This window comes from Artibeus jamaicensis, unplaced genomic scaffold (genome assembly GCF_021234435.1).
Source record: "Artibeus jamaicensis isolate MK-2021 breed Jamaican fruit bat unplaced genomic scaffold, CSHL_Jam_final scaffold_537, whole genome shotgun sequence".
NCBI lineage: Eukaryota > Metazoa > Chordata > Mammalia > Chiroptera > Phyllostomidae > Artibeus > Artibeus jamaicensis.
In genome coordinates, this window is record NW_026522047.1 from 16,897,649 (window position 1) to 16,923,179 (window position 25,531).

The following is a 25,531-nucleotide window of genomic DNA, read 5'->3' on the forward strand; positions in this document are numbered from 1 at the left end:
AAGTCTGGGGGGTTGGGTTTCTGTAAGAGGGACTCAGGAAATTACAGAGTCATTCTAAGGCCATTAGCTGTCAGCAGCAGAAGAGCCGCGGTGAAATGCATGGCCAGTCCAGGCTTCTCTGCCTTGCTAAGGTGACGTCTGATACCCACCAGAGAGTGGGGGGAGGGGTCGAGTACACAGAACATGTCCTGCTCTTAGAACGCTCACTCTGGTTTATTCCACCTTACCATGTCTATTAAGCTTCTCTGGCATCGAGCCCTTTCATGTGGTATCTGCAGTAGGAATTTTTAGCTCAAAATAATTTAACCTTAATCATGTGCTGAAAAAATGTGGTAGGGATTTGTACCTCAGCACAAAAGTTACTTCACTGCATATGGTATATGTACTTTCTAACATTTAGAACGTGTACCCACTAGATCTGTGTTCTGGTGATCTTCTCTGCACAGTCCCCTATTTAAAGGACGGTGGCAGGAAAAATGCAGCAGATGTGTCATTGTATTTGTTGGGGTAGACCAATGTGGCACAGAATAATAAATGGTGTTCAGTGACCCAGAATAGACGCACAATAAATATTTATGGAATGAATGGACGAATGAACAAATTCTGAGCAAAGCTTATACATAGCCACAGAGACAAAGCCACATATTGAAAAATCTCTAACAAAGAATGGCAAGTCAAAGAGCTGGAATATTTTGAGTTAATCTAGTTCTCCAGAGTCCCCTCAATTGCATTTGTTGGGACACCCACGTTTCTGTAGGACAAAGTACTGTCGTGTCTCTCTAAGCTGAAAGCGTCCCTCAACAGAACCCCAGAAACAGGTACGTAAATACCTGTGCGTGTTACGCTGATCTGAAGGAGGTGGGCGGAGTATCAGCCTAGGCTGTCGTAGGGTCCTCTGTTCCCAGGTCTTGTGCACATCCCTCCTGAGCACCCCTGAACTTGCGGACAGACCTTAGTAACAGAAAAGTGAAACTTGGATTTGTGTTTCACGGAGCCAACAGCTTTAGAAAGTAACTCCCTTGTTGAATGGGGAGTGAAGGAAGGGACTGTCTCTTCAGTCCTAAACAGACTTATCTTCTGGTCTTTGTTCACCAGCACACATGCATGAACTGACTGATTTATCGGCTTTATTTTGTGCCTGTCTCCTCCCCCCACCATGACCTTGCAGGTAGGATTCAGCTGTTTAAAGCTCTGAGGAGTTCATCTACCTATTGTTTATCTTCAAGCATTTAGAAGCTGTCACCTGATGAGGTCCTCCTTACAAAGAATGTTTCGATCCCAGTTAGGAGATATGCATAGGGGTGACCATTATAGAACCTCTCTTCTTAGCCTGGAGACTTTCGGGGCTTGCGAGGGTCTTGCATGTCAGTGTTTAGTGGATGACATTTGATGGGTGGTATTTAAACCTGACTGCAGACGCTTCAGAATGTTGACCGGTGTGCATGACAGAAGGCCGTGCACATCCTTGCTTAGGAACAAGGGCATCGGCAGAGGTAGGTGGAGATGACAGATGAGAGAGGAAAGCGGGTTAAAGACGTAGGTTGAAACAGTCTAGAGGCCAGACTGCAGTCACCCTGTCGGAGTTCCAGCTGCCGTTCTGTCACGCCCTGGCAGTGTGACATTGATCAAACTTTCTGGGGATCAGTTTCCCCGTCTGCAAAACAGGGACAATAACAGTACCTTCCTGATGGCATTGTTGTGAGGGTCAAATAAATTAATGGGTGTAAAGGGCTTGCTGAGTATCTAGGACATAAAAGTATTTGCATCTATGTCACCACTTGTTACTATTATTTTTACGTGATTGTCTGTAAAGACTCAGGGCACTTAAGCAAGAATAGAACTTGGAAGTACCTTTTAGCAAGTTCTTTCCCAGGGACTTTTGACTGTCCCAGTCATGTGTTCTGTGTGACACTTGGACTGTTGTGCAGCAGAGTTGTGCCATGATGGCCAAGTTTCACAGTACAGGGAGGAGGGGCTGCTTGGCTCGGGGGGGGCTGCTTCCCCTCCACTCCCCCCGGGAGGGCAGAAGTCGGCTCCCCCATCTGCTCTTGATCCCAGGAGGTGCCACGGTGACGTTCAGAAAGCCTTGCCCATCGTCGGGACTCATTCTTTAGTTTCAGTTATTGAGAGTCTTCTTGTTTGTGTGTGTGACACACTGTGGGTTACTCCCTTGCAGGTACCTGTGAATGGACAGGGCTTCCTCGGAAAGCAGCAGCCATTGTCTCAGGTTTCCCACATGGGGGTCCACTGTAAACCTGATGTTTTCCTATTTCCATTTCCCCGTCCTTAGTCCCCACCAACACACACCCGCTTTTGAAAGAGCTGCGTGACTTGTTTTCTCCTGACCTCTGATAACCAGACCCTGAGCTTGAGAAAGAGAAAATCTACGAAGCATCGCAGTTGTTGAATTGATTCCAATGGCTTTTCCCTAGAGGGTTTTGTGTTTGTTTTTTTGTTTATTAGAGAAATAGAAGAGAAAAATGATTGTAAACCCAAAAGGGAGTCTTTGCAAGATCTGGGGAATAGGTTCTAGGTGTATGCATCCCATTTGTCTTACTTTTTATAAAATAACATAGCGGCTCTGATTATGAGTTACATATATTCATTGTAAAATGTTTAGAAAATAAACGTAAAATATAAGAATAATATAAAAACAATATGTAACATGTAATAAGTATTAATATTTTGATGTATAGCCTGCTGGACCTTTTCTTATAAATACATATACACATATGTTTCTTATTTAACAAAATTGGGATCATAGTGCATACACTGTTTGAAATCAATTTTAGTTTTCAGATAGTAAAAATAACCAAAAAAGAAATTTCAAAAAGAAAAAAAAAATCCTTCCCTTCAGGCCCCTCCTCAGTAACTTTGTCAATTTCCTTTTCCTGCTCCTGTGCACTTCCACCCTCTTTATTTCTACCTAGTCCTGTTGCAGCTGGTTCCTTGTGTCCTATGTCCTTGAGACCATGTGCCACACAATTTTTGATAAGGCATAAAGATTTCCAAGTTACACAGTTGGTACACATGAGGAAATCGTTCCAAGATCAAGGGCTGAGCATTAATATTATGCTAACTGACAGATTCCAACAGTTATTAACTACAACACATTGTGTATGCTCATCTCACTGTTGGCCACACTTACCCAAATAGCAGAATTTGGCACCTTATGGGAGGGGACAGATTCTTACCCGAGATGGAAGCTTCAGCTTCATACTGGGTATTTTTGTTCAAGGGAATTCTGCTTCTGGCCTTTCCATAAGTCGTTTCCCTCCTCGGTTTGATCTCGGAATGGTCTCTGCATTCACAGAATGCAGTCTGACCCATCGAGTCTGGGATGACAGAAACGGAAATAGCAGTTACCTCTGGGTGCGCGTGTGTATGTGCTGTTTGACTGGGAAGGGACCAGAGGGGTACATCTGGGTAGTAGTTACTTGGAAGTGCACACATTTAAAGTATACTTGTGTACTGCACTGTTTCATGTTGCATCTCAGTTAAAAACAAACAAACAAACAAACAAACAAGAACTATTGCTTGGTCCCCCTTCTTCCTAGCTGTACCCATAGTTGGAGCTGGATGTCTAGAGAAGGTCTAGTAAATTTCAGGGACCACCGAGCAGCCATTGTCCTCATGGTAGAGACCCCAGCCTGTTCATCTCCTGGGCTGTTCTGCAGAACAGCAGTGCCCCTAGATCTTCCTCACACTACCAAGGGAGCTGGTGGCCAAATAAGTTTAGGAAATGCTACACCATCTACATCCCTTTGAAAGATTCACAGTGCAGTTTGAAATGTTAAAGGCTCTAAGTCCTATAGCAAAGAAGCATGTTTATCCCAACTTGTCTGGGCTTAACCCCGAAAGTCTTAATATCTATTAATGCCTTATTAGAATAATCAGCTTGTGTTTAGACAAAAGTCTGGTCAAGGCCAGCCCCCTCCTCCCAGTCAGGTGATAGGTACGCCACCTGCTGGTTTCATTGGGTATAAGGTCACTCACTCAGGAAGCTTCTCTTTTCCCTGAATTGCACTCACAAGCCGGAGTTCCTTGACAAGGTTGTTTCCACATTTAACACAGCAGGGACTGAGCAACGTAATTTGCCATAATTCAGGTACAAGGGAAGTTTTTAGTGCATACTCAGCCTGAAAATCAGATCATACAAATCAGCACTGAGTACCAGTGTCCCAGACGAGTGAGACTCTTGATAAAATGAGGACAAAGTGAGTGCAGAGGCTTTTAGGACTTTGTAGATTAAATACGTATGATAATAAATTTAATTAGTCTGTTCTATTTATTCTCTAATTTGAAGTTGACTTATTGTAACAGACTTGTTCAATATCGAATAAATTGATGGACAAAGATCTGATTACATGTAAACCACTATTAGACATTTTCACTTAAGCTTTTAAGTTTTACTACTATTGATTCTCGAGGCTATAATTGTTAAAATGATATCATAATTGATTTAGGGAATAGAAACGAAACTAATGTAAAGGACCAGAAATATGGTAAGTTATGGTTAAATACACTTATGTCATAACTCAGAAAAAGTTTATTTTATTACATGTTTTATAGACGACCTCACAATATATTGAAATAAGAAAGTTTTAAAATATTTTCTACAAATAACCTCTCAAATGTGTTCTATTTATTTTCCCATCTTGAAACAATATATATGTTGCTGGCAGAGAGTTCTTTAAAAACACTTCTTTGGCTGAATTGCTAAAAGTTTAGGCAATAAGCAGCCACTGGCACCACTGGAGGGGCCAAAGTGACTTGTGCAGCCTGGTTTTTATTCTCCTATTTCATTTTTTTATATTTTAAAATATTTATTTACCTTTACAGAGAGGGTAAGGGGGGGAAGGGGGAGAAACATCAATATGTGGGTGCCTCTCACTCTCCCCCTACTGGGCACCTGGCCTGCAACCCAGGCATGTGCCGACTGGGAATTGAACCAGCAACCCTTTGGTTCGCAGGCTGACGCTTAATCCACTGAGCCACACCAGCCAGGACTTATTATGTTTATCTTCATCTTCTCATCACATCTAGATTTCTCCAAGAGATCTCCGAAGAAATCTCTGCCTTCAACTCCACGAGAAAAAGCAGCTGGGTCTGCAAACATCTGCCTGGTCCTTCCAGGGCAACGGTGTTGTGGTCCACATTTCAAAGTTCTAAGGAAAGAAACTCCTGATTTTAAATGTTAACAGTTATTCGCAAATAATGTGAGTCTCAGAGAGACATACCTTATGGTGTGTCAGCCTTGCGTTAAAGACTGTTTAGCTTCAGCTCCTGGAGCAGGTATTCCTAGTATTCAGAGGTCAGTAGCCTCAGAATCATCTGACAATATGAACAGATTGATTTCTGGGCTTTTCTTCAGACTACAGTCTGTGGAGTTTGTGAAGGTAGGGCTCAGACCTCTGCATGTTTAATGTGTCCTATAGGTGCTGGTCCAATCCCCTATGGAGATTCTTTCTTTTTCCTTTGTTTTAATGCTGCTGGGAGATCTACTCACCGAGTGGCTGATCAGGGGAGGCATGGCATCGGTGTTTATAAAGAATTCCACAGGGCATGTGCCTAAGCACAAGGGTTGCGAACTACACTCCAAGGGTTGATTAAAGGAAGGAAGAATGTTGAAAGATCTCTTTCTGTTTGCCAGTGGATTGTTTGTGAACGGAGAGAAAGGCAGGCAAACGTATTAACTAGATTTAATCATTAGTGAAGGATGCAGGAAGTCATGTGAGTAGGAGATGGAATGCCATGACTTCTCCACCTAAACAAGGTTCACAGTGGCATTTCAATGACCTTACTTCTTGACCCTGGCTGCTCTTTAGAATGCTGTGGGAGTGAACTTTTGAAAAAGTGAACTTTTTGAAAAACCCTACTCCAGGCCAATTAGATCGGAATCTTCAGGGGTGGGTGGAACCTGGGCTGACACCCTGGGCAGCCAGCTTAAGCACCATTGCTCTGTGACATAGGACACCTGCTATTGTTGATGTCACCATCAACATGTGAAGGGTTCGTGTTTGTGAAGACCCTTGGAGGCCAGTCTCTGAAGGGAACAAATGTTCGGTATTCTTCAACCAGCCATCATTAGGACTCGTGATTTCATTTATAAAAGCGATTGCCATCTGCTTTTCTGCCTTAATTTGTAGCACTATATTGCTTAGAACAAAGGCCGGGAAGTTATATAACTTATAAAATTACTGGTTAAAACTGGGGGGCAGGAGGGCGGTAGTATGTGTGGAATTTTGTGATCTGTTGCTTGGCAACTTTTGATGAGCCCAGGCGATTAGTTTCTTGCTACTAAAAGGAAATTCATTCTTCGTTGTGCAGAGGGCTTGCAAAGTGACCCGGAGCCGGCCGTCCACAGCCATGTCGCACTTCTTCTACTTGACTCCAGAGATCCCCCTGCCCTTCAGCCCCCTGACTTCTCAGGAGTTCGAGCTGATCAGACGCAAGGCCGGAGCATCTTGGCAGAGTGAAACAAGATGGTCAGCCTCTTCTCCAACGACGTACACGGGCAGTTACCGGAGAAAAGCACTGGAGGAACCCGCAGGCAGCCGATTTGCTTCAGAAGCAGCACAACACTGGCCTGAGTGTCCCCAGTAAGATCACTTTGTCATTTGCACCTGGACATGTTGCTATAAATAGACAAGAATGCTAATAGAGAGAGGGTATTGTAAACCCAGAGGGACTTCCTCAACTTCACTCTGTGTATTTTCCCATCATAAATGTCAGCGAGCTAAATGTCAGTTATCAGCTTAAATGGTTGGTCGTCTCTCAAGTGCTTGTAAAATTATAACTTTGTACCTGTGAAAACATAAAACTATAGGTATTTGATTAAACTGTGGATATTTTGTTCTCTGCTCAGTGAAGGCTCTCCTGAGCCTTTTACTTTATTTCTTGTCTAGTTTTTCCACTTTTAGCTGTTAAAAAAAATGCCCCCAGAGCACAAGGAAGTTCTGCCGAAAACCCCACCCTCTGTGCTTCGCCTGGGAGTGGCTATCGGTGAAGGCGGTGTTAGGGCCTGACAGGCAGTTTCTGAATGTTTACTCTGAGTCCAGCCCTTTGTTAACCCCCCCACCACACACACACGAAATCAGTTTAATGTGGTAACTGAAACCACAGAAATAAGGAATCAGCACGAAGGAGGGCGATGCTATCAGGGTTCGGGGCGGGATGGGAAGGGTGCCCTGGGAAAGATCTCGGGATGCAGGTTTCCTCTGAGCTGCGGAGGCCGTGGGAACCCTGTCTGCGGAGCTGGGAGGGGGTGCAGGGGAAAGAAGCGGTTCATCTGCAGCACTGTCAGAGAACTGCAGAAAACATCAGTGGAGATGTAGAGAAATACGAGGACTCCTGATGAAATATGTCGTCCTTTATGTTCATTGTCAACTATCTTGTCCAAATTCTGAAAATCGATGTGAAAATCAGTCGGATTAGAGGCTCCAACTTCAGATGTGAGGGCTAACTCGAATAATATCCTAATAAATATTAGTTATATTGCCTTCCAGGCTTTCCAAATGATCAAAACCATGCTTAAAGCTAAGATGTCTCCAAAGTACTCGGTTGGATGCCTTGTCTGATTTATTCCAACAAACTGCAGTCTCTGCGTCTTTAAAAGAGCTCAAGTATGTTGACTCGTCAGTTCATTTGGAAAGTTCCTTCTGCAGTTTTGTGAATTTCGAGGCATCGCTTGGCCAGATAGGGGAACCTTCAACTACATCTGGCGTCCTCTCTGAAAAGTTTGCAAGCTGGCCTCCAAACATGTGCACTCATCAGAATAGGAAAAAGTAGGTAAAAAAGTAGAAAAATGCGGAAATACCATATCTGGTGAACACGTACAGAACCTTGAACTAATTTTCTACTGAGTGATCATGGTGTGAATCAGCCTCACCAAGGCACCCCGTGACACTGCCAAGCACAAAAAGGCACAAGCCGGTGAGGTTTATCTTTATCTTTATTTTTTGGAACCTCGGAAATGTAAGTGCATCCTTTGCACAACCGCGGCTCATTCTGTTCCAGGCTAAGAAGCAGTGGGGGTTATCAATGAAGGAGGAGGGCAGATTTAGCTCGTTTCGAAAGCACTGGTTATCCTCTAAGTTTGCTTTTGTTTTTCATCTTTTTTCTTGGCGAATTTCATTATTTATTTCTTTTTGTCCTTTTTAAACTTATTCTTTATTGGATTTATTGACATGACGGTTAATAAAATTATATAGGTTTCAGGTATCCATTGTATAGTACATCATCTATCTTTTATTGTGTGTTGACTATCCCACGTCAAATCTCCTTCTATCACCATTGACCCCCCCGCCCTTGGTTAATTTTAGTACCAAGGACAAATGTCTTAAGTTAGGAGCAAAAGCTCTTTGATTAAAATTCTGAAAGGCTATAAAGAGGAATTTTTACACTGCTATAAAATCAAAATGGTCCAAGGGGGGATTGCTGAATGGAGTGTGAGCTGACTGATCACCTAAAATCTGTCAAGTCAGGAAAATATTAACATGCCCAAAACATAATACTCTTTATTCACCGCCTGCTTTGAACACCCATATTGTGCAAGACAGAAGAGAGTTGGTCACTGGGTTCTGAGTCAGATTTGACAGCAAATCTGTAGGACCATAAACTGCAGAAAGAGGGCGCTCCTCCTGCCTTGGGAGAGCGGAGGTGAGTGCGGTGCTGCAGCCTCCAGGGAATGTCCGTGCCCATTCCGACTGTCCGCCAAGGTTCGAGTAAGCGGAGAGTCGCGTTTTGCAGTTCCTCAGACAGAAGTATGGCACAAGGATAGGCTTTTAAGCCTCCATGCTTTATTTATAAAACTATCCATTTATTCACTATTAATCAAATATGTTTTAAGAGCATCTTTTGTGTGAGGTCTTTTAGGCTAAATGAAGAGTGGTGATGGTTGGACAACATGTGAATGAGCCTCATGCCACTAAAGTGTGTAGTTACATGTGTGAAATGGCCCATTTTATGTTATATATATTTTGTAATAATAATTTGTGAAGGATGGGACTTTCAGAAAAGGGGGAGGAGATATATATATAATCTTCACTCCTCCATAAAAGCAGAAAAAACTCTAGGAAAAAACAGTCAAAATCAACTTTTTAAAACAATTCTAGAACTTAACCAAAGGTGTGCAACCATCTGAGGAGTGTTTCCAAGGAAAACTGCAAAGCTTCGATGAGAACAGCAGGGTCTGTGGCACTGGAACTCGACGACTCTCATCCCTTGGATGGTTCTTGAGGACGGTTCCTGCAGGTGCTTGGCCTTGAGAGTGATCTGCTTTGTTGACGACCACAATTCTCAAGCCACTCCCCTTGGAAACTCAGACCAGGAGGCACCAATGAATCTGCTTAACAACGTTCCACGTGATTCTAGAAAACAATGAGAACTGCCACTGGGTAAGAGGTTGAAAATCTCTTCCTGCAGTCTGGCCACCTGACACCAAATGTCACTGGAATATTTTCAGTTCCAGGTAGATTACTTCCAGGTGAATTAAAGAGCTAAGTGTGAAAGGTGGAACAAGAAAACCCCTACCTTGCACCCTCTGCTGCAGGTCCCGGAGCTGGGACACCCCTCCTTCCCCAGCCCGAGGCCCCAAGTCGGGGGCCACCCGTGTGATGTGCTCCAGTCTCCATCTCATGCAAAATACCCACATTCCCCACAAGGCCCTGGCTTGCTTAAAGAGAGAGTCAGTCATATCTGGATTCAGGGCAACTGAGGTACGCTGTGTTCTGGAGGACAGACACACCTCTGGGGGTCCCCAAGTCATTCCACTGCTGTGACGTTCTAAGTTGTACTGGGAACCCCATGTGATTACTGCAATATTTTCTCTTCCATTCATAGCAACTTTCTATTCCATTCAAAACAACTCCCTAGAGAAAAGACTCATAAATCCTCTTAAAACAATTATGAACTTAATGCTTGAGTTTTCATGCACAAAAGTTGAACATGTTAGCCTTTTATGACAAATCAGGGAACAAAGACATCGCTAAAGACAGTGAGTCCAACTTGGGTTGATGTAATAGGCTGTGGGATTATGGTTGAGAGTGTGGAAAGGGAAAGAGGAAGCAAACATTTAAGAAATTAAATGTACAGATGAATGAAAATCTCTCTAAGTTCATAGGCTGTGATTTATAAGCCCGTAAACTTATAACTCGTTTTTCCATTCGCTTTCTTCAGGATATCATCGCCAAACGGCTCCGCCTGCACCCCCACACTCTGCAGGGCTGGTCCCCAAGACACGGCAGGTCTTAGAGGTGAGTGCAGCACCATGGGCTCCGAGCATCGCCCTCTGTACAACTTTGCTTTCGTTGTAACTTCTGGGTTCTTGATTTAAGTCATATGGTTTCCATGTTCCCACATATTCTACTCTGTATCCATCACCCCTAAGGGTGACTGTTATTTTAGGGCAAAATTTTCTCCTCCAGTTTTTCCCAAATGTAACTCCGCCGGAGCCTCGAGCTCTGGTCGAGTCCCCTGAGCTTCACTGGGCACATCAAAGAACTAAGAAGGGAAACAAAGCTATAAGCCACCAGCTAGTAAATGACACTTGCTCACCTATAACCACTTCCTCCCTGTTTTAGTGAGATTAGGGTGAGGCTGCTATAACAGGTAAACCTCCAAATTCCAGTGGCTTAACTCAACAAAAGATATTTTTTCTTCCTTTCAAGGCCAGGGTGGGGGATTTGCGAGGAGACTTTCCACACGGAGATTTAAGGGCACAGACTCTCTTCATCTTGGGGTTCCACCATCTTCTGGGACCCCAGAGTCCTTGGTCTCTATCTGGCAGGAACAAACAACACCCATCTTAGGCTCACGTTCCAAAGGGAGAAGCGGTCACCAGGTGGCATCCACCCAGACACCAGAGAGTTCAGAAATGGGCTCCTCACTGGGCAGCTGCTTCCTAGCACCAACTCCCCTCCCACCCCGCCCTGGGGAAGAAACCGCTAAGCACCCCGCCACACACTCCGATTCCGAGGACGAAGCAACAGGCTTTCCTCCTATATATATGTCCATCTCTCGGGGTTAACTCTTTGAAGGTCTAATAAGACTAATGTCATCTCACGTTAGAATTGTTAGCACTTTATGAAATCTTCTAGTAATGCTTTTTGCTGTAGTACTGAGAGGTTTAAGGTGTGTGTTGGCAGATGAACAGAGCTATCCCGCAACCCTACGGGGTTTTCCTCAGTGATGGAGATAAAGGTTTTTAACAGCTGCCTTGGACGATCACTGGTCTGCTGGCTTTCCCAGGAGTGGTTTGTTTGAGGTGGGTTTTATGCAGTCCGCTGGTGGCTGGGGCAAAAGCACAGGGCAGCTAACCGTTCGTGCAGTTGTTAAAATCGAGAAAGTCTTATATTCTCCGCTTTGCAGTAATGAATGTAAAATGGAAACACACTGCGCCATTGGGAGATGAGGCTGAGCCGGGGCACAGGCAGGTGAACAGCCTCCTCACGTCGCTCAGAGTGAGCCGAGGTGACAGGGCATCTGATCCGAGGAGCACAAAGCGCACCCCCATCACACTCATGTTCTCTCTGTGCCCTTCAGGATTCTGATGAGCCCGCTGATCCCCTCCGGCCTGGGCGGCCAGGAGCAGCCCGGGGTCAGATGGGCGGGATTATTTCCGGGTGGTAACGTGAGCAGCAAAAGCAGTAACTGACCACTGTATGACCAGTGTGACTTTGACTTCCCGTCCTGTCCTGTTTTCAGGGGGAGGCAGTGGAAAGAGGAAATGACATAAGTGTGTGTATCCATAACGATGACTTCTTAATAGATTTCACCCGATCACTTCCCTCACTCTCCTCAAATGGTCATTGTCATTTAACTGATTGCAGCAGCAGGTCCTCAGATAAGATGATTTTGGTCCATGTCCTTTCCTTATAATGTCCATGAGCTGCTGTAGGGACTTACTCTTGTTTATGTGAGTCAGCCTTCAGCAAAATTGGTTTTGTTTTCTGCCATGTCCCCTAAAGTCACAGAACCTATCCGCACAGAGTTAAGTGAGGGCTGAACTGTACTCGCTTCATTAAGAAGTGACCGCACATCAAGGCAGAACGATGCCATTTGGCCAAATGATAACTCCTTCTGTGCTGCTTTTCAATTTTCACACCGAGTGTTTGGATCGTGAACTTCGTCATGTTAGAAGCCCCTAATGAAGGGCACTAAAACCTGAGGCCAGGGATCCAGTCGCCAATGCAAGCCACCTGTGTTCGTTTGCTCACCACTGGCAGGAAGATCGTGGTCTGCTGACTCTTTCTTTGCAGCGATGCATCCACATAGGTGTACAAATCAGATGGACCAGGCTGAGTGTGATTCCCGTTCATCAAAGCAAAACTGTTCTCATTCCTTCTCGCAACTGCCTTTCAAAGAGCTCAGCTGTATTTGTTCTGCCTATCGAGGGTGGTTTTCCTTTTGCATGACTATCACTTTCTCTCCAGTTGTTTAATTTGGATCGGCTCTCCCCTCCTATGGCCCTGTACAAAGCAATACCTGATAAAAAGAAAAACCAAGTGTCATAGAGCTGTAGTACAGCAAAGAGAAATTGATAAACACTTCAACTGTTCACATACACTCTGCTAAGTAGATTCTAGCAAGTTCTGTTCACTTTGAAAGCTTCCCTCCAGCAGAAGCAAGAGCTGGGTGAAGTGCAGACTGTGGCTGAGCTGGGGCAGCACTCACTGGCCACCCCTGTCCCTTCTCTGGTTCTTGATGCTGTACCTGTGGCCACACCTGCACCCCTCTAAGACGAGCCCAGGGTACCTTTGCAAAAGGCTACACTGGCCTCTTTCATTCTTGCTATTCCAGCAGCTGCAGTATGTACTAGGGAAGAGGCTCTATGTAGTGTGACCAAGTCAATGCCCAGAGGTGACCACAAATGTAAGATCTCCTGGGGAAAGTCCTTAACCACAGGTGACAAATTCCGAATGTCTGCAGCAGCTACCTAGATCTGCCTCTGTGCTATACACCCTTCCACAAGGGTGGCACGTCCAGGAGAATAGTGACAAGAACTCTTCTAGTATTCTAATATTCCGGGAGGGCAGCATCTGTATGCTTTGTCATGTTGCTTCAAGAGTGTTAGTATCCATTTCTAACATCCTTTTTCTTCTCTTCCTTTATTTCCACTTTCATTTCTCTGTGAAACATCCTCCCAACCTCAAAAGATTTCTAAAAGCAAAACGAACTTGCCAAACTACCCTACAGATTATGTCTTCACACAGGGAAATCTCAAAGCATGAATGAGTTAGCTGATGTCACTTGTGTTTCCTGGTTCACTGGCAACAAAATCCTAATTCCTCACCAAGGCCTTGAACTCTTTCATGAATGTGACCCTGCCTCTCCCTCAGCCCCATTGTGTGCCTTTGCTCAGCTTTTCTTACTCTGTTCCAGTTACAGTAGTTTCTTTTAATAACTTGAAAGTGGTAAGCCATTTCCTGCCCCAGGACCTTTGCATATACACTCTCTTTGCCAGAATACAATTTTCCTGACTCCACTGAGTTGTGACCTTCATCTTCTTCCACCTCCTACTCCCTCTCCTTCTCTCCCCTCCAACTTCCTCCTCCCCCTCCCCCTCCCCCCCTCCGACTGTCACTGTGGAATTTGATGGTCACAGGAACAAGGTGACTTAGAACGAGCTGCGCTCACTGCAGGGTTCCCACGCTCACTCCTGGTGTGGGCTGTCACATCAGAGGGACCTGTGAATGCTGGCTTTGGTGTGTTTTCTGGCTAATTTGTGTGCCTTGCTGTGGGAAGTGCACACATCTCTTTTAAACTGCAGGAAAAAAGCTCACACCAGCTACCAGTAAATGCAGAAAGTGTCATAAGCAGTTAGCTGTGACTGAGGTCCCCACCCCATTAATAATGACAGACACGCTGGATGACTGCCAGCACACTCTGGAGAATTCCAGAAAGGCCTGCCTCCGACTCAGGAATACTCACGTCCCTGGTCAGTTGTTGGGAACTCAGTTTCGTGGTCTCTGTTTTGAATTAGGAAATAGTCTAACAAATGGTTAAATGTCTTCGCCAGAAACTATTTCAGTCTAGGGCAACAGTTTCCAAACTCCCTGCAGAGACTGGGCACAAGGGAACCCTGGCAGCCAAGCCTGTGATTAAGAAGGTCACAAGATGCCATCTGTTTCCGTGTGCACTTGACTGTCCAAGCGTAACAACCACTAGGAGGTGGCTGCCTTGACTTCTGCCCATGAACTTCACAGGTAGCACTGTGGTAGGCACGATGGTGACTACAGTGGGCTTGTATGAACAAACCACGGGGCTGCTTGCAGGGCGGGTTGGGGCGAGGCGGGGAGGCGATGAAAAGGAGGCGAAGCGCTGTTTCCCACCGGCCTGCCCTTGGCTGGAATCTGACTGCCACGCTGAGGCTGGTTTTCCTCATCTTTTCTTGGCCGCGCGTTGGCCATCTCTAGGAGGTGATTGGAGCGCTCCTCCTTAACCTGTAATTGTGAAGTGAAGGCAGGTGAACAGATGCCCTGTTCTTTCATTCACAATTTAAAAAAACGTTTTAATCCCCGCAGAAGCCAGAGGACTAGGACACTCAGTATTCGCCCGCTCTCACCGGGATTCTTTGTTTGGGAGCATTTTGCCACGTTTCTTAACGCTCTTAGTCTCTCTGTTGATGCTGGTATGGGCTTCTTGGCTGAACCACTGAGGGTGAGTTGCAGACACCATAACGGCACGTCCTTAACTCCTTTGGCGTGTGCCTCCTAGGAGTGAGAATGTTCTCTTACAGAACAATAATGCTATTACCACCCTTAAGAAGCTCAATATAGATAGAATTACTTTTTAAAAACCTACTATACAGATCATTAAATGCCTGGTTCTTAAAAGCCTGTTGGGAAAGGTTTCTTTAGCCTCTGTCCCAGGGGTTAGCTGGTCTTTAAGACGCCCCCTGTTTTGAGGCCGTTCTAAAAAACATGGTGAAAGCCCCAGGCCCTTATCTTCAGAAACCATCCCTGAAGACACTCGTGCAAGGCAGCAACGCATGCCTCTCGGGCCCCTCTGCTGTCCGTGGGCTCCAGGGCAAGTGCAGCCAATCTGATCTGAATCCTCTTCTCTGTGTGCATACAGTGGAAGACTGCGGTTCTCACTGTCTGTTCAGGATGGTTTGTCTGCCCTTTCCAACCTTATGTTTTGTGTTCCAGGGACTCAGACACAGGCAGGTAGGAGGCCCCATTCTCCCCCATCTATGAAAAGGAAACTGAATCTGAAACACAGCGAGAAGCACACTGTGACAGACACTCAGGAAGTGGGCTAAACGATCAGAAGGCCCGGGAGGACACTTCCAAACACGAGCTTCTCTGATTCTGGAAGGGCCGAAGCTCACCACCCTGCACTTGCTTTCTCGATAATTTAGAAACCAAATATCTGTGGCATTCATTCCACCAGGTGGGCATGGCATTTAAGGGCCTACTACGTGAAGGTGGACCGCGATGGCAGTTACTGAGACTGTTATCTTCAAAACCACCCAGTCCGTTTGCAGTTTCAGGACTAGGAAGTGGAAGCAGGGAGGTGGGTACCCAAACTAGGATAACATTAAATGTCCTTAATTAGAAGATCAGCTGAAACTGCCAAGGTCAAGTTGCATTGTGGGCTCTGTGTTGTCAACTGTGAACTCACAAGGGAAAAAGTCATTAGCTCAGCACACGTCAACACGTGCGATCTTGCTGGTTTTCCTTCCTCCCCAGAAACAGATTAAACAACACGAGAAACATTTTTTCCAGCTCAGTTAGAAAAATGACCGTGTGGCCAGAAGATGGACATGAGCGTGTAAATCCCTCGTGCAAAAATTCTCTTTCCCCTCCGTAACATACCAAATGCCTCAATATTAGTTTCTGCAAAATTTTAATATTATAGTAGCATTTTACATATTAATTGATGATTATCTCACATAATTCTTGAATGGAAGGGTGACAAATAACTAGTTAAAGCCTCTGGCAGGCCTGTGGGACTAATAAAGGCCTAACAGAGCTTTGAAGGGCTTGGCATTCATGGCCAACAGGATAATCAGAGCCAATTGTGCGAGATAAACTTATCCACCTACTTTTACAATAGGTGCAACAACGTGGGTCTGTCTGAATTTAACTCAGTAATTGTTGACCTGTTTATTTGACTTAAACTTAAGCTATGCCTTGTTCTAAAAAGCGTATTTGACAAATGCTAATGACCAGCACCCATCATATCATGCCAAGAAGACCCCCTTTTCCTTTGATCAGTTTTTATTCACTTTCGTCAAATTACAATTTTGAGAGAACTCAACGTGATCGGTCATTGGGGAAGTGCAAACTGCAACCCCAGTGAGACGCCACCTCACGTCTGTAAGAAGGGCTGTTATCACCACGCCGGCAGCAGCAGATGCTGGTGGGGACACGGACGGACTGGGGCCTTCGTTCACTGCTGGTTGGGACTGCGAAATAGGACAGCCATTCCGGGAAACACACTGACATTCTCTTTAAAAGTGAGGCATACGCTTGCCACAGGATCCCACATTCCACACCTAGGTATTTGTCTAAGAAAAATGAATACACGTGTCTACGCAAACGCTCATCAGGATGTTCACTGCGGCATTATCCACAGTGGGCCGAAGTGGAAATAACCCTTCTGTCCATCACTTGGTGAGCAGATAACAAAACATGGTCTACCCATACAATGGAATACCACTCATCAATAAAAAGGAACAAGTTACCAAAAGAGCTACATTGTGCATGGGCCTCCAAAACATGGTAAATAAAAGAGGCCAGATAGGAGGGACCACATAATGTGTAATTTCATTTATGTGAAATGTCCAGTAGAGGTAGATCTACAGAGAGAGTGGGTGAGTCATTTTCTGGGGCTGAAGAGAGTAGAGGGGAGTAGCTGTAAGTGGGCCGAGGGGTCTCACTAGGCTAATGAACATGCTGGAGTACTAGTTTACAGTATTACAGTGATGGTTGTGTAGCTTGATAAATTTACCGTACACTTAAAATGTTATCTGCCTCAACGAAATTGTTAAAATATACACCCAGAGCTGCTTTAGACCTTGAGAAAACAAATCGGCTAGGTCTTGGCTCCCTCTGATTCTAATACAAGTACAAGCTGTGTATCATTGAAGAATGTTCCAGGCAGAAAACTTTCGGCCCCAACTTCTGGTCCTGCACATAAGGATCTTGAGAGTCATCACCACTGCCTCCTAACAGCAGGTACAAAGCTGCACAGACTGAAAAATCAACAGCTTTTCTTGAGTCCTCAAGAGAGGGGCACGTATAGGGCCAACCACTGTCCCCAAAATTGGAGAGTCAGGCGTGGGAACACAGGGAATCACAGCCCAATGGAGCGGAGACTCGGCCGAGGAAACCACCACGGCTACCAGTGCCGGCGTGGTGCTCTCTGAACTGTGACTGACAAACTGCTGGAGACGCCCCGTGGACAGGCCTGGGAGCTAAAGACGCTGGGGGACCCAGGCAGAGGGGAGGCCCACACTGTTGTAGGATTTACCTCCAGGAACTCTACCTGGATTCCAGAGTAGATATCAGAGAAAAATCTCCTTTGTGTTTCAGGAAGAAGGAGGGGAAAGGGACTGTTTTGAAATATTCCAGACACTGTGTTCTTCACAAGGTCAGCCCTCGGGAGAAACCTGTCAACCAGAACTTCACCTGCCAGGGTATTATCGCAGCGTAACTGACCCAGAGAAGGGAAATACCCAGCTCCACCCACCTCAGCCTTCCTCGTGGGAAAAGGAACTACCCACCTCTATCTAGCCCACTCTGGCTGTGCTGTTCCACCTAAGGGGGGAGAAAAAAAACCTTACAAACCAGTGGCTTTCCCAGCCTCTCACTGGGGAATGAGACCCAATCAGAGGCTTTTACTTGAGGAAAATCTCAGAAGGGCAAAGCGCATGGAAAATGGAATCGTTCTGATAACTTTTTGTATTATAGTCTCACAATTTCAATGTCTCCTCAGCTGTTCTCAGTACCATTTTTCTATTGTAAAATAAAATTGAAACGTGTACCATACAAAAAAATGTTTTACACCCCTCTCCAAAGAAAAAACCAAGAAAAAAAACAAAGCTCCAGAATGTTTACTCTGAATGAGCGCTCGGTCACAGTTTCGTCTCACCCGACCGACTCCTACTTTTCTGCTGGTCAGATTCTCAAGGGAAGCAGGTGGTGGGAGTACATTGCACCGATGCAGCCTATTGGGAAGGTAAGAGACCGCGTTCTAGCGCTGTCTTGAGCCCGCCTTTTCCTCTCCGTTTGCACGCAGGACTGACCCCCCATCTAACCAGTTCCGGTAACAAGTCGCTGGATGTCAGGCACAGAGTGGTGAGCTCCCCGTCTCTCCGTCGTTTACTTGTAGAGCCTCCCTGACCGCCCGAGGGGGAGTGCGGCTCCAGCTCCAGTGAGCCTCCGTGAACCTCCGTGAACCTCCGTTCCCGGTGTTTTCATTAACCGATCAACACGTCAATTTGTATACTGGGTGTGTCTGCCTAAAGACACCTTATTTAAGATATATTATTGATTCACGCCTGAACAAAGGTGATCTAACACGCTTATTTTCTTGGGAAGACTGAGCACAGTCTTCTCGCATTGAGAAACAGTGGCCAGCGCTCAGGGACCCTGGTGGGGGGGGTGCACTTTAAACAGTGAAATCCCTAACAGAGCAGAAAAATGCAGAAAGTGGGCACTAAACAGGTCATGGGAAGGACACTTGTTTACAGCATGAGAGTTGAAACAAGAGGGGAAAGTGTCCCCTTGTCCGACCTTGACTGAGAGGGTGAATGTCAGGTGACTGATTGTTCACCACTCTGTGGGTGCCCTTGAAAGACCTCAGACATGCCAGGAATATTGACTTGGGGTTACAGATAAACTCACAGTAGGAAATACATGAATAATACGCGCTGATGGGATGCATTTCGCCCACTTTCCTTTTAGGGTGTTTTGCTTTTCTTATTGATTTGGATGAGCTGCTTGCGTACTAGGATTGTACTCTTTTGCCCATCCCATTTTATAAATTACTTCCCCGGTTTTGTCTTTCCATTTTACCATTAGTATCAGTTACTACAGTGGCTTTTGGTGGCAGCATCCAAGTGCCATTCGAGTGGGGAGAACAATGCTGGAAAAGCAATGTGGTTAAATTTCTATCGTGGGAGCGGTTGCTATTTATTTTTATTTTTCTTCTTCACAGGCACACCAAATTCTGTGGGGTGATTTTTCTCCAGTGCCTCCAAATCATGGAAGATCCCGTAAGTCCTACCCCAAAGTGTCACTTTATACCCATGTCCTGCCTTTAATTATGATCTTCATCTGCCATTTTCATCCCTTTCCCAGTCGGGGGCCATTTAAGGTCTTTTGTATGTCTGCCTCCTTCCTCCTGTCCCCCACCTTGTGACTTCATTGTCCCTGTCCCAACAGTAGGGGTGGTAGCATGCAGAGCTTTATTAAAAGGGGGTAGAAATCCTACAGTTTGCCGGCAGCAGCTCTGAAAAAGAGCCAATGCTTGAGAAGGTGGCAGTGGTGGCCGAGGCGGAGGCTGTGATGCTGAGGGTTTGGAACTCCTGTTGAAACTGGGCTAGGAGAGGCGGTACCTGGCCTCTGTTCAGACTGTTGTCCATTCTGCTCACCACGAGCGCTTACACACTGGCTGGCTGTCTTTTCACCCCAGATGGGAGAACGAAGAAGCCAGCCTATGAGAACCCGATGAAGCCCAGTCGGCAGAGGACAGCCTTCCCGAGGCGTGTAAGAACCTTTGCACTGGTCGCCAGCAGTGGAGGCCCTGGGTGGTGTGGGTGGTGTGCCCGTCGGCGTGGCAGAGAGGGTGCTGGTGTGTGCGCGTTTGGAGTTGGCATGAGGGGAACCCCTAGTTCACAGTCGAGTGACCCGCAGGCCTGCAGCCCGTCTGAGACGCAGTCCTCCTTTGAGCCCTGTGGACGCGTCTTGTCCAGAGCTGCCCGGCTGTTTCAGAAACACGCCACAGAGGGGGTCGGGTTTTCCTCTTGTACTGTCCAAATTTTCACCAGCAATATGTGTGTTTGCTGGATCTACTTCTCGTGAAAAAGGCATTAAGTTCTCAGACCGTCCCCCCTTCTGGGGACCCATGCTGGCTCCCCACATCTGTCCCTGCTGCCTCTGACATGGCCTTCCAGGGTTCTGTCTTGCCTGATAGGACTTCTTCAAAACCCAGCAATTTTTAACAGCGTGTTAAAATGGGATTCTTTTTATGCCTCGGAGTTCTGGCAGTGACTCCTAGAGAACCAGCGGAAAGAATAGTAACTGATTTCCACAAGTGCCCTCCTCACTTCACCTCATTCAGTGCAAACATTACACTCTTTTCTGCTGTCCTGTTGCCTCTGTTTGTTAAGATTGCTCTAAATTGGCCTAACACAACAGCAGCTCAGTCCTATCCTAAGTAATTAGACAAGGTGGGGCAGAACTAGGTTTACAGCTGTCTGTATGGAAAATAATACAATCATGAATAAATAATACAAGAAAGAAACTCTGTGTTTCACATACTCACCACTGTAAAACCTACTTTTGCTCAACCCTGTATTTGCAATACCCTGGGTTTGGTAAGCTAGTTATGTGTATTAGAAAAAAGAAAACCTGACCATTAAAATAAAAAAAATGTCACTCAAGGACCACCTAGCATTATCACAAGAAACCACCCGTTATATAAAGATACACTGTGGAAAATGCAAATCCATGGGCCCTGACTAGCTACTCTGATAAACTGAGCTAATGGGACAGGGGGTGGACAGCCCACCTTGGTTCCCAGGTCTAGTTAATGCTGACCTTCCAGAAATGGTACATTTTTCTTGATTTTTCTGCTGTAGGGCCTGGTACGTTTCCTAGGAAGCATTTCAAGCCCAGGAAGGCAGCGAGCTGGCAGCCCGTGGAGGGAGTTACTTGGGGGCATTTGAAGCTGGGCAGCCCACGGAAAATTTCAGTGATGGGCAGCCAGGGACCACCCTTCACAGTAGGGTCGGTATATGCTTCTAGGAAGGGAAGGCGATTTCCTGAAAGTATATTTACTGTGAGCTGGCCTCCTGGGAGCTGCTTGGGAGAATCATTAACTCTTGTTAAATTAAGTAAATCTGTCTTGCTGCATGGAGTTGTACTGGGGCCAAGCAATTCCCTTGCCAGAGCCCGCAGCTGTTCTGGGGAACAGTTGCCTTTCTCTTTGAGGTGCTCCCCTGACCCCCTCCCCTGAAGTGAATCCTCTCTGCCACAGCAGCGTCTTCTCAGTCAACGATTCCTGACAAACTGGTGGCGTGGCACCTGCTCTGGTTTTTATGGTGCACCAACGAACTGAAAGTACACACCTGCACATCACAGACACCCCAATATTCATCTGAGGCACCTGTCTGGGGAACACTGGGCCTACAGTTGTGACCAAAAAAATAAATCACGACTTTTTGTTTACTAGATAAGGCAGAATCTTATTTTTTTTTAAACAGACACTATGTTTTGGGGGAGGAAAACATGCACTGAGATGTATAATGTACAAATTTTGCATCAGCAACAAGCAGGGATTGAGTGGAACTTTCAACCATCATTAAGCATATTCTCCCTTTAACAACTATTTGCGCGGTGTCTAATGCCTTCAGCAGGCAGCTTCTACATGTTTATGGTTCTGGGCCCGGGTCTTCAAGGAGCTCATGGTCTGAGTAAGAGTGACAGCAGAGAAACCATCACACATAGCAGGGTGCAGACTAAAGGAGTAGGAGGGAGCGGTGGGGGACATCCTTGTTGCTGGAGGATGAGTAAAGGACAGTAGAGGAACCCTGGGCAGTTTGGTTAGTGATTCCAGGGCTTCTTGCCTCCTTTTCTCTCTTCCTCTTCTTGATCTGGCCTTTGGGGCAGAGGCAGGATAGATGAACTAGGAAGGTAGAAAGTGCTGGAAGAAAAATCAGTCACCAAACGCTCACGAATGAGGTCTGGCAGTTGCATTCCCGATTCCGCGCAGACAGCAACCTTTGCGTTTGGCCAAGTGCTGACCAACAGGTCATTTTCCTCCAGCCTCCTGTGCCCTCTGCAAGCAAGGCTGGCTCGTCTGAAGACTCAGATGCTGATCAATACTACGTTTACAGTCTGGGAGGACCATTATAGGCACTTAGCTGAGTCGGTAACAAAGCCGCGAAGCTGCAGGTCCGCGGTCCGCCTAATCATCGGCTTGGAGGTATGAGAGGGCCTTGGAGCACGTGGACCTTGGCTGGTGGCTTTCTTGGACCCTTCCCTAGGCTTCAGATGCCTTCCTCCCTCATTTTTTCTCCCTTCTTAATTGGAAGAGGGGACAAAAGAGGGGACATACCGTTACCATCATTATTAAATTTTCCTTTAAAACAAATACGTGGCACTCCGCTTTTCTGCAAGAACCACAGAAACGGTGTTGGGGGCCCGACGGCTGCGGGCTCCAGCGTCAAAAAGCCCGTTCTTCAATCTGGGAGCCCAGGAGGAGTTCAGGGCCGCGAGAAAAGCGCACTGGTATCCAGGGCAGGGAAACCGAAGCGCGGCCGCCTTCTGCCGCCAAGTTGTCCACCAAGAGAGGAGAGAGGCGCCACTGCCGAGAAGCACACTGGCCGGTAGGGCGGGCTGGGGCCATCGAGTCCCGGCGGAAGCAGGAGTTTGGGGTCTGGGAGAGTGAGTCAAGCCCTTTCCCGCCCAGGCTGTCTCTGGAGGCCGCCCTCTCCACCGTCCCTGAAGCCCAGCCACGGCCCGCCCCGTCCACGGCTCCACCCCCCTCCTGGGTCTTCCTCTCCCATCTCCTCCCTCCACGATCCTCCCCACCCCAATCCAAGACCTGCCTCCACTCCCTCCTCCTCACACGAAGACTCTTCTCCCCGTGTCCGCCCCACCCCCACGATCCGCCCCCGCCCTTGCACAGTGTGCGCAGGAGCGAGGGCCAAGGCCTGGAGACCCTACGCGCAGGAAGGGAAGGACCCTGCCACCGTCCAGGGAAGCGCAGGGCCCCAGCAGCTGCTGCTCAGGAGGGGAGGCAGAACCACGTGTGATCATGAAAGTGGCTGCCTCCTGCCCCTTCTTCCTCCCCAGCCCCGCTAGCCCGCGGTCTCGGGCTCCAGGACTCCACTTGCTCCCCTTTACCAAGACCGTCCTCCTCTTTATGATTTTTGTTGAATTATAAAGGTAATTAAAAGCCTCACCATCAACCCCACCCCTACCCAGCCCCCAAAGTGGGGAGGGGAGAGCTGATAGTGTTTGACTCTTGCTCTTGAGCCCAGGTTAGGCACAATACATTCCTGACCAGCCATCTGGTCTCGTTCCCGGGGTCCCTTCGGCTGGTTTCCATTAAGCTCTCCAAACCGTGCATTGAAAACGCAGCCCCAGAGCGACTCGGGAACCTCCGGGATCTGTGGCCCGGCCAGCCGCGGTCAGAGTCTCGGGCCTGATCCAGCGGCGTCTAGTCCCTCATGGTCCTGGCCTTGCACTGTGATTAATACGCTTCGCCACCCCAAGAAAGTCAGTTCTCTATGTCCGTGGTTGTTATTCATTCACTCGGTCTTTTTTAACTGAATGGATGGAAGGCAGAAAACAGAATTAGCATTCTGTTTTAATTCTAAAAATCTACGTTAACGGCGTTGCGGATGGTTTTACAAAATAACCTGGCCACAGAAATTCATCGCAGCCGCGTCTGCACCTTCGCCGTTCCTGTCCCCATCTCCTGACACCACCGTCCCCAAGGCAAACAACAAATGTTGGCCTGTGGGAAAAACAGCCCTTCGCGCTTGGGTTGGGGCTTGTGGTCCAGGAAAAAAGGGAACAGGCAGGTTCCTAGAATCATAGAGGTTTGTAACTGGAAAGTTCTTTAACATGCACTGAAAATAAGCCTGCCTGTTTATGGAACAGACTCAGAGAGTGTGGGGCTTCGGGAAGATCACGTGGCCTACGAGTAAAGTGCTAATTCCCTGCCGCGGCCTGATTTGGGGAGGAGACTGAGACGTGTGCGTTTCATCCCGTCCAGCACCCAGGATTCCCACGGTGCTGGGTTCGGTGGTAGTAAGTCTGCTCTCTGGCCCCTCTGCTGTGGCTCCCTCCCTGTCCAGCCGTGAGTCTTGCCTGTGTGGCGAGTTACAGCCTTTTCTTCCTTCCCCTCACCCAGGCTTTGCTCCCTTTTCTTTTCTTTTTTTCTTTCCTTCCTCCCCGCCCCAATCCGCTCTAGCCCTGACCATGAGCTTTTATTTGGATTTTTAAAATGAAACCAGGTGCTGCATAAAACAAAAGCAGAGTAATAACAAGGAGAGACTCTCCAACCCCTGAGGAATGTGCTGAGTTCTCTGACTCAGGCTGTCCTGGCAAAGAGCGCTGACTGGCACGGAGTGGTGGGTGGCACGGTGCACAGACCATACATGGCAGCCTGGCCTCCCCAGATGGGTCAGTCTGGGACTCATTTCGCAAAACCAGAGACTCTGTTCCTTGTGGAACAAGACTTCCCAGAGACCAGAGCCAAAGGATCTTAGCGTTTCCCAGCAGGGCCAGTTCAACCTGACATAGCAGGGGCCACCTTGAGGTTTGTAGGGGGTGGGAATCTGGGAAGAAAGCCATTGCTGGGAAAGAAACAGGCTTGATGGACTAGGGCAAGGTTTTTGGTGCATTTAAGAGATGAGTAACATGTAAGCTGCAAAGAGGCATGAAAATCAGCATGCACCGTGAGCTCCAGGTGGCAGGACCATCACAGTGCCTTTGAGTAGAGGAGTGTGGCAGTGCTGCTGAGGTCCCCCAGGTGTTTGCTGTTTGCAGGGGTGCGTGGTGGTGAGTGTAGGAGGAAGCGGTCCACCTCAGGTGCGTTTCTGGGTGCCGTGGCTAATGCGGTCAGGAGAGATGACTAATCACAGGACTGATAGATTTAAGACACCCGAGAGACACCCAGGCCCACGTCCTCCCATTCTGAGAATTCTTTTCAAATGAGCCTAGTAACAAGGTGAGGGGTACGTTTTTTCTGTTATCAAGAGACAGGCTGAGAGGGCTGGGAGCGCTACGGAGCACGTTCTCTCCCAGCAGAGGTGGGGGAAGGGGCCTGCACTGGGGTGATGAGGACCGTCTGTGCACGCTCCTCATTACCCAGGCCTGGGCTGCACGGGACTCCCGTCCCTGCCATCCTGGAGAAGGCTGTCACTTTCTGAATGAGAATGAACCTCGACTGGGCTAAATGAGATCACCACGCAGCAGCCTCGTGGAACAGGGCCTTACTTCTCTTTTTCCTTCTTTCCTTTTTTCTTCTCCTTTCCGCCGACTACTCATTGAAAAGCTGCAGTGTCTATTCCTTAATTGCAGGAAGAGCTCTGCTGAGCTTTTTCATTCAAGTCTACTTACCTGGAAAAACAACGCCTTGTGAGGACCGTGACTTCATAAATATTTATAGTGCAAACAGGCGTCACCCTGGTTCTGCAGGAGAATGGGCTCATTCGGTTGGATTTATGATGTGCCACTCGGGTGAGTGACATCCGTCATCTGGGGTGGCCCGACGCTCCTTGCCCTGAAGCATGTTTATGGAGTGACTGGGCCTACAAACAGCTGCTATATATAGTCCCTCT

At 47.1% G+C, this 25,531-nt stretch overlaps 1 protein-coding gene and 1 long non-coding RNA gene across 4 annotated transcripts in view; one reads left to right on the forward strand and one right to left on the reverse strand.

The window, feature by feature from the left end:
• The window catches only part of LOC119061725 (uncharacterized), an 11,172-nt gene extending 5,526 nt beyond the window's left edge, over nt 1-5,646 (reverse strand). For both annotated transcript variants that reach the window (XR_005084838.2, XR_008390286.1), the window contains exons 1-2: nt 5,510-5,646; nt 3,195-3,335 (exon numbers count right to left, since the gene is read on the reverse strand). This is a non-coding gene — a long non-coding RNA (uncharacterized LOC119061725). The remainder of the gene's footprint in view (nt 1-3,194; nt 3,336-5,509) is intronic.
• CUNH4orf51 (chromosome unknown C4orf51 homolog) lies at nt 5,622-22,923 on the forward strand. 2 transcript variants are annotated; one of them, XR_008390285.1, is made up of 8 exons: nt 5,622-6,066; nt 6,331-6,602; nt 10,180-10,256; nt 18,250-18,308; nt 19,171-19,228; nt 19,648-19,721; nt 22,002-22,564; nt 22,867-22,923. XR_008390285.1 is itself a non-coding variant. In XM_053658420.1 (7 exons), the coding sequence occupies exons 2-7, from the start codon at nt 6,370-6,372 to the stop codon at nt 22,089-22,091; spliced, it is 591 nt and encodes a 196-aa protein (XP_053514395.1). In that variant the 5' UTR covers nt 5,622-6,066; nt 6,331-6,369; the 3' UTR covers nt 22,092-22,604. The 2 variants fall into 2 exon arrangements, 1 of the variants encoding a protein (XP_053514395.1); XM_053658420.1 differs by lacking the exon at nt 22,867-22,923 and having other exon boundaries at nt 22,002-22,604.
• Nucleotides 22,924-25,531: the final 2,608 nt, after the last annotated feature.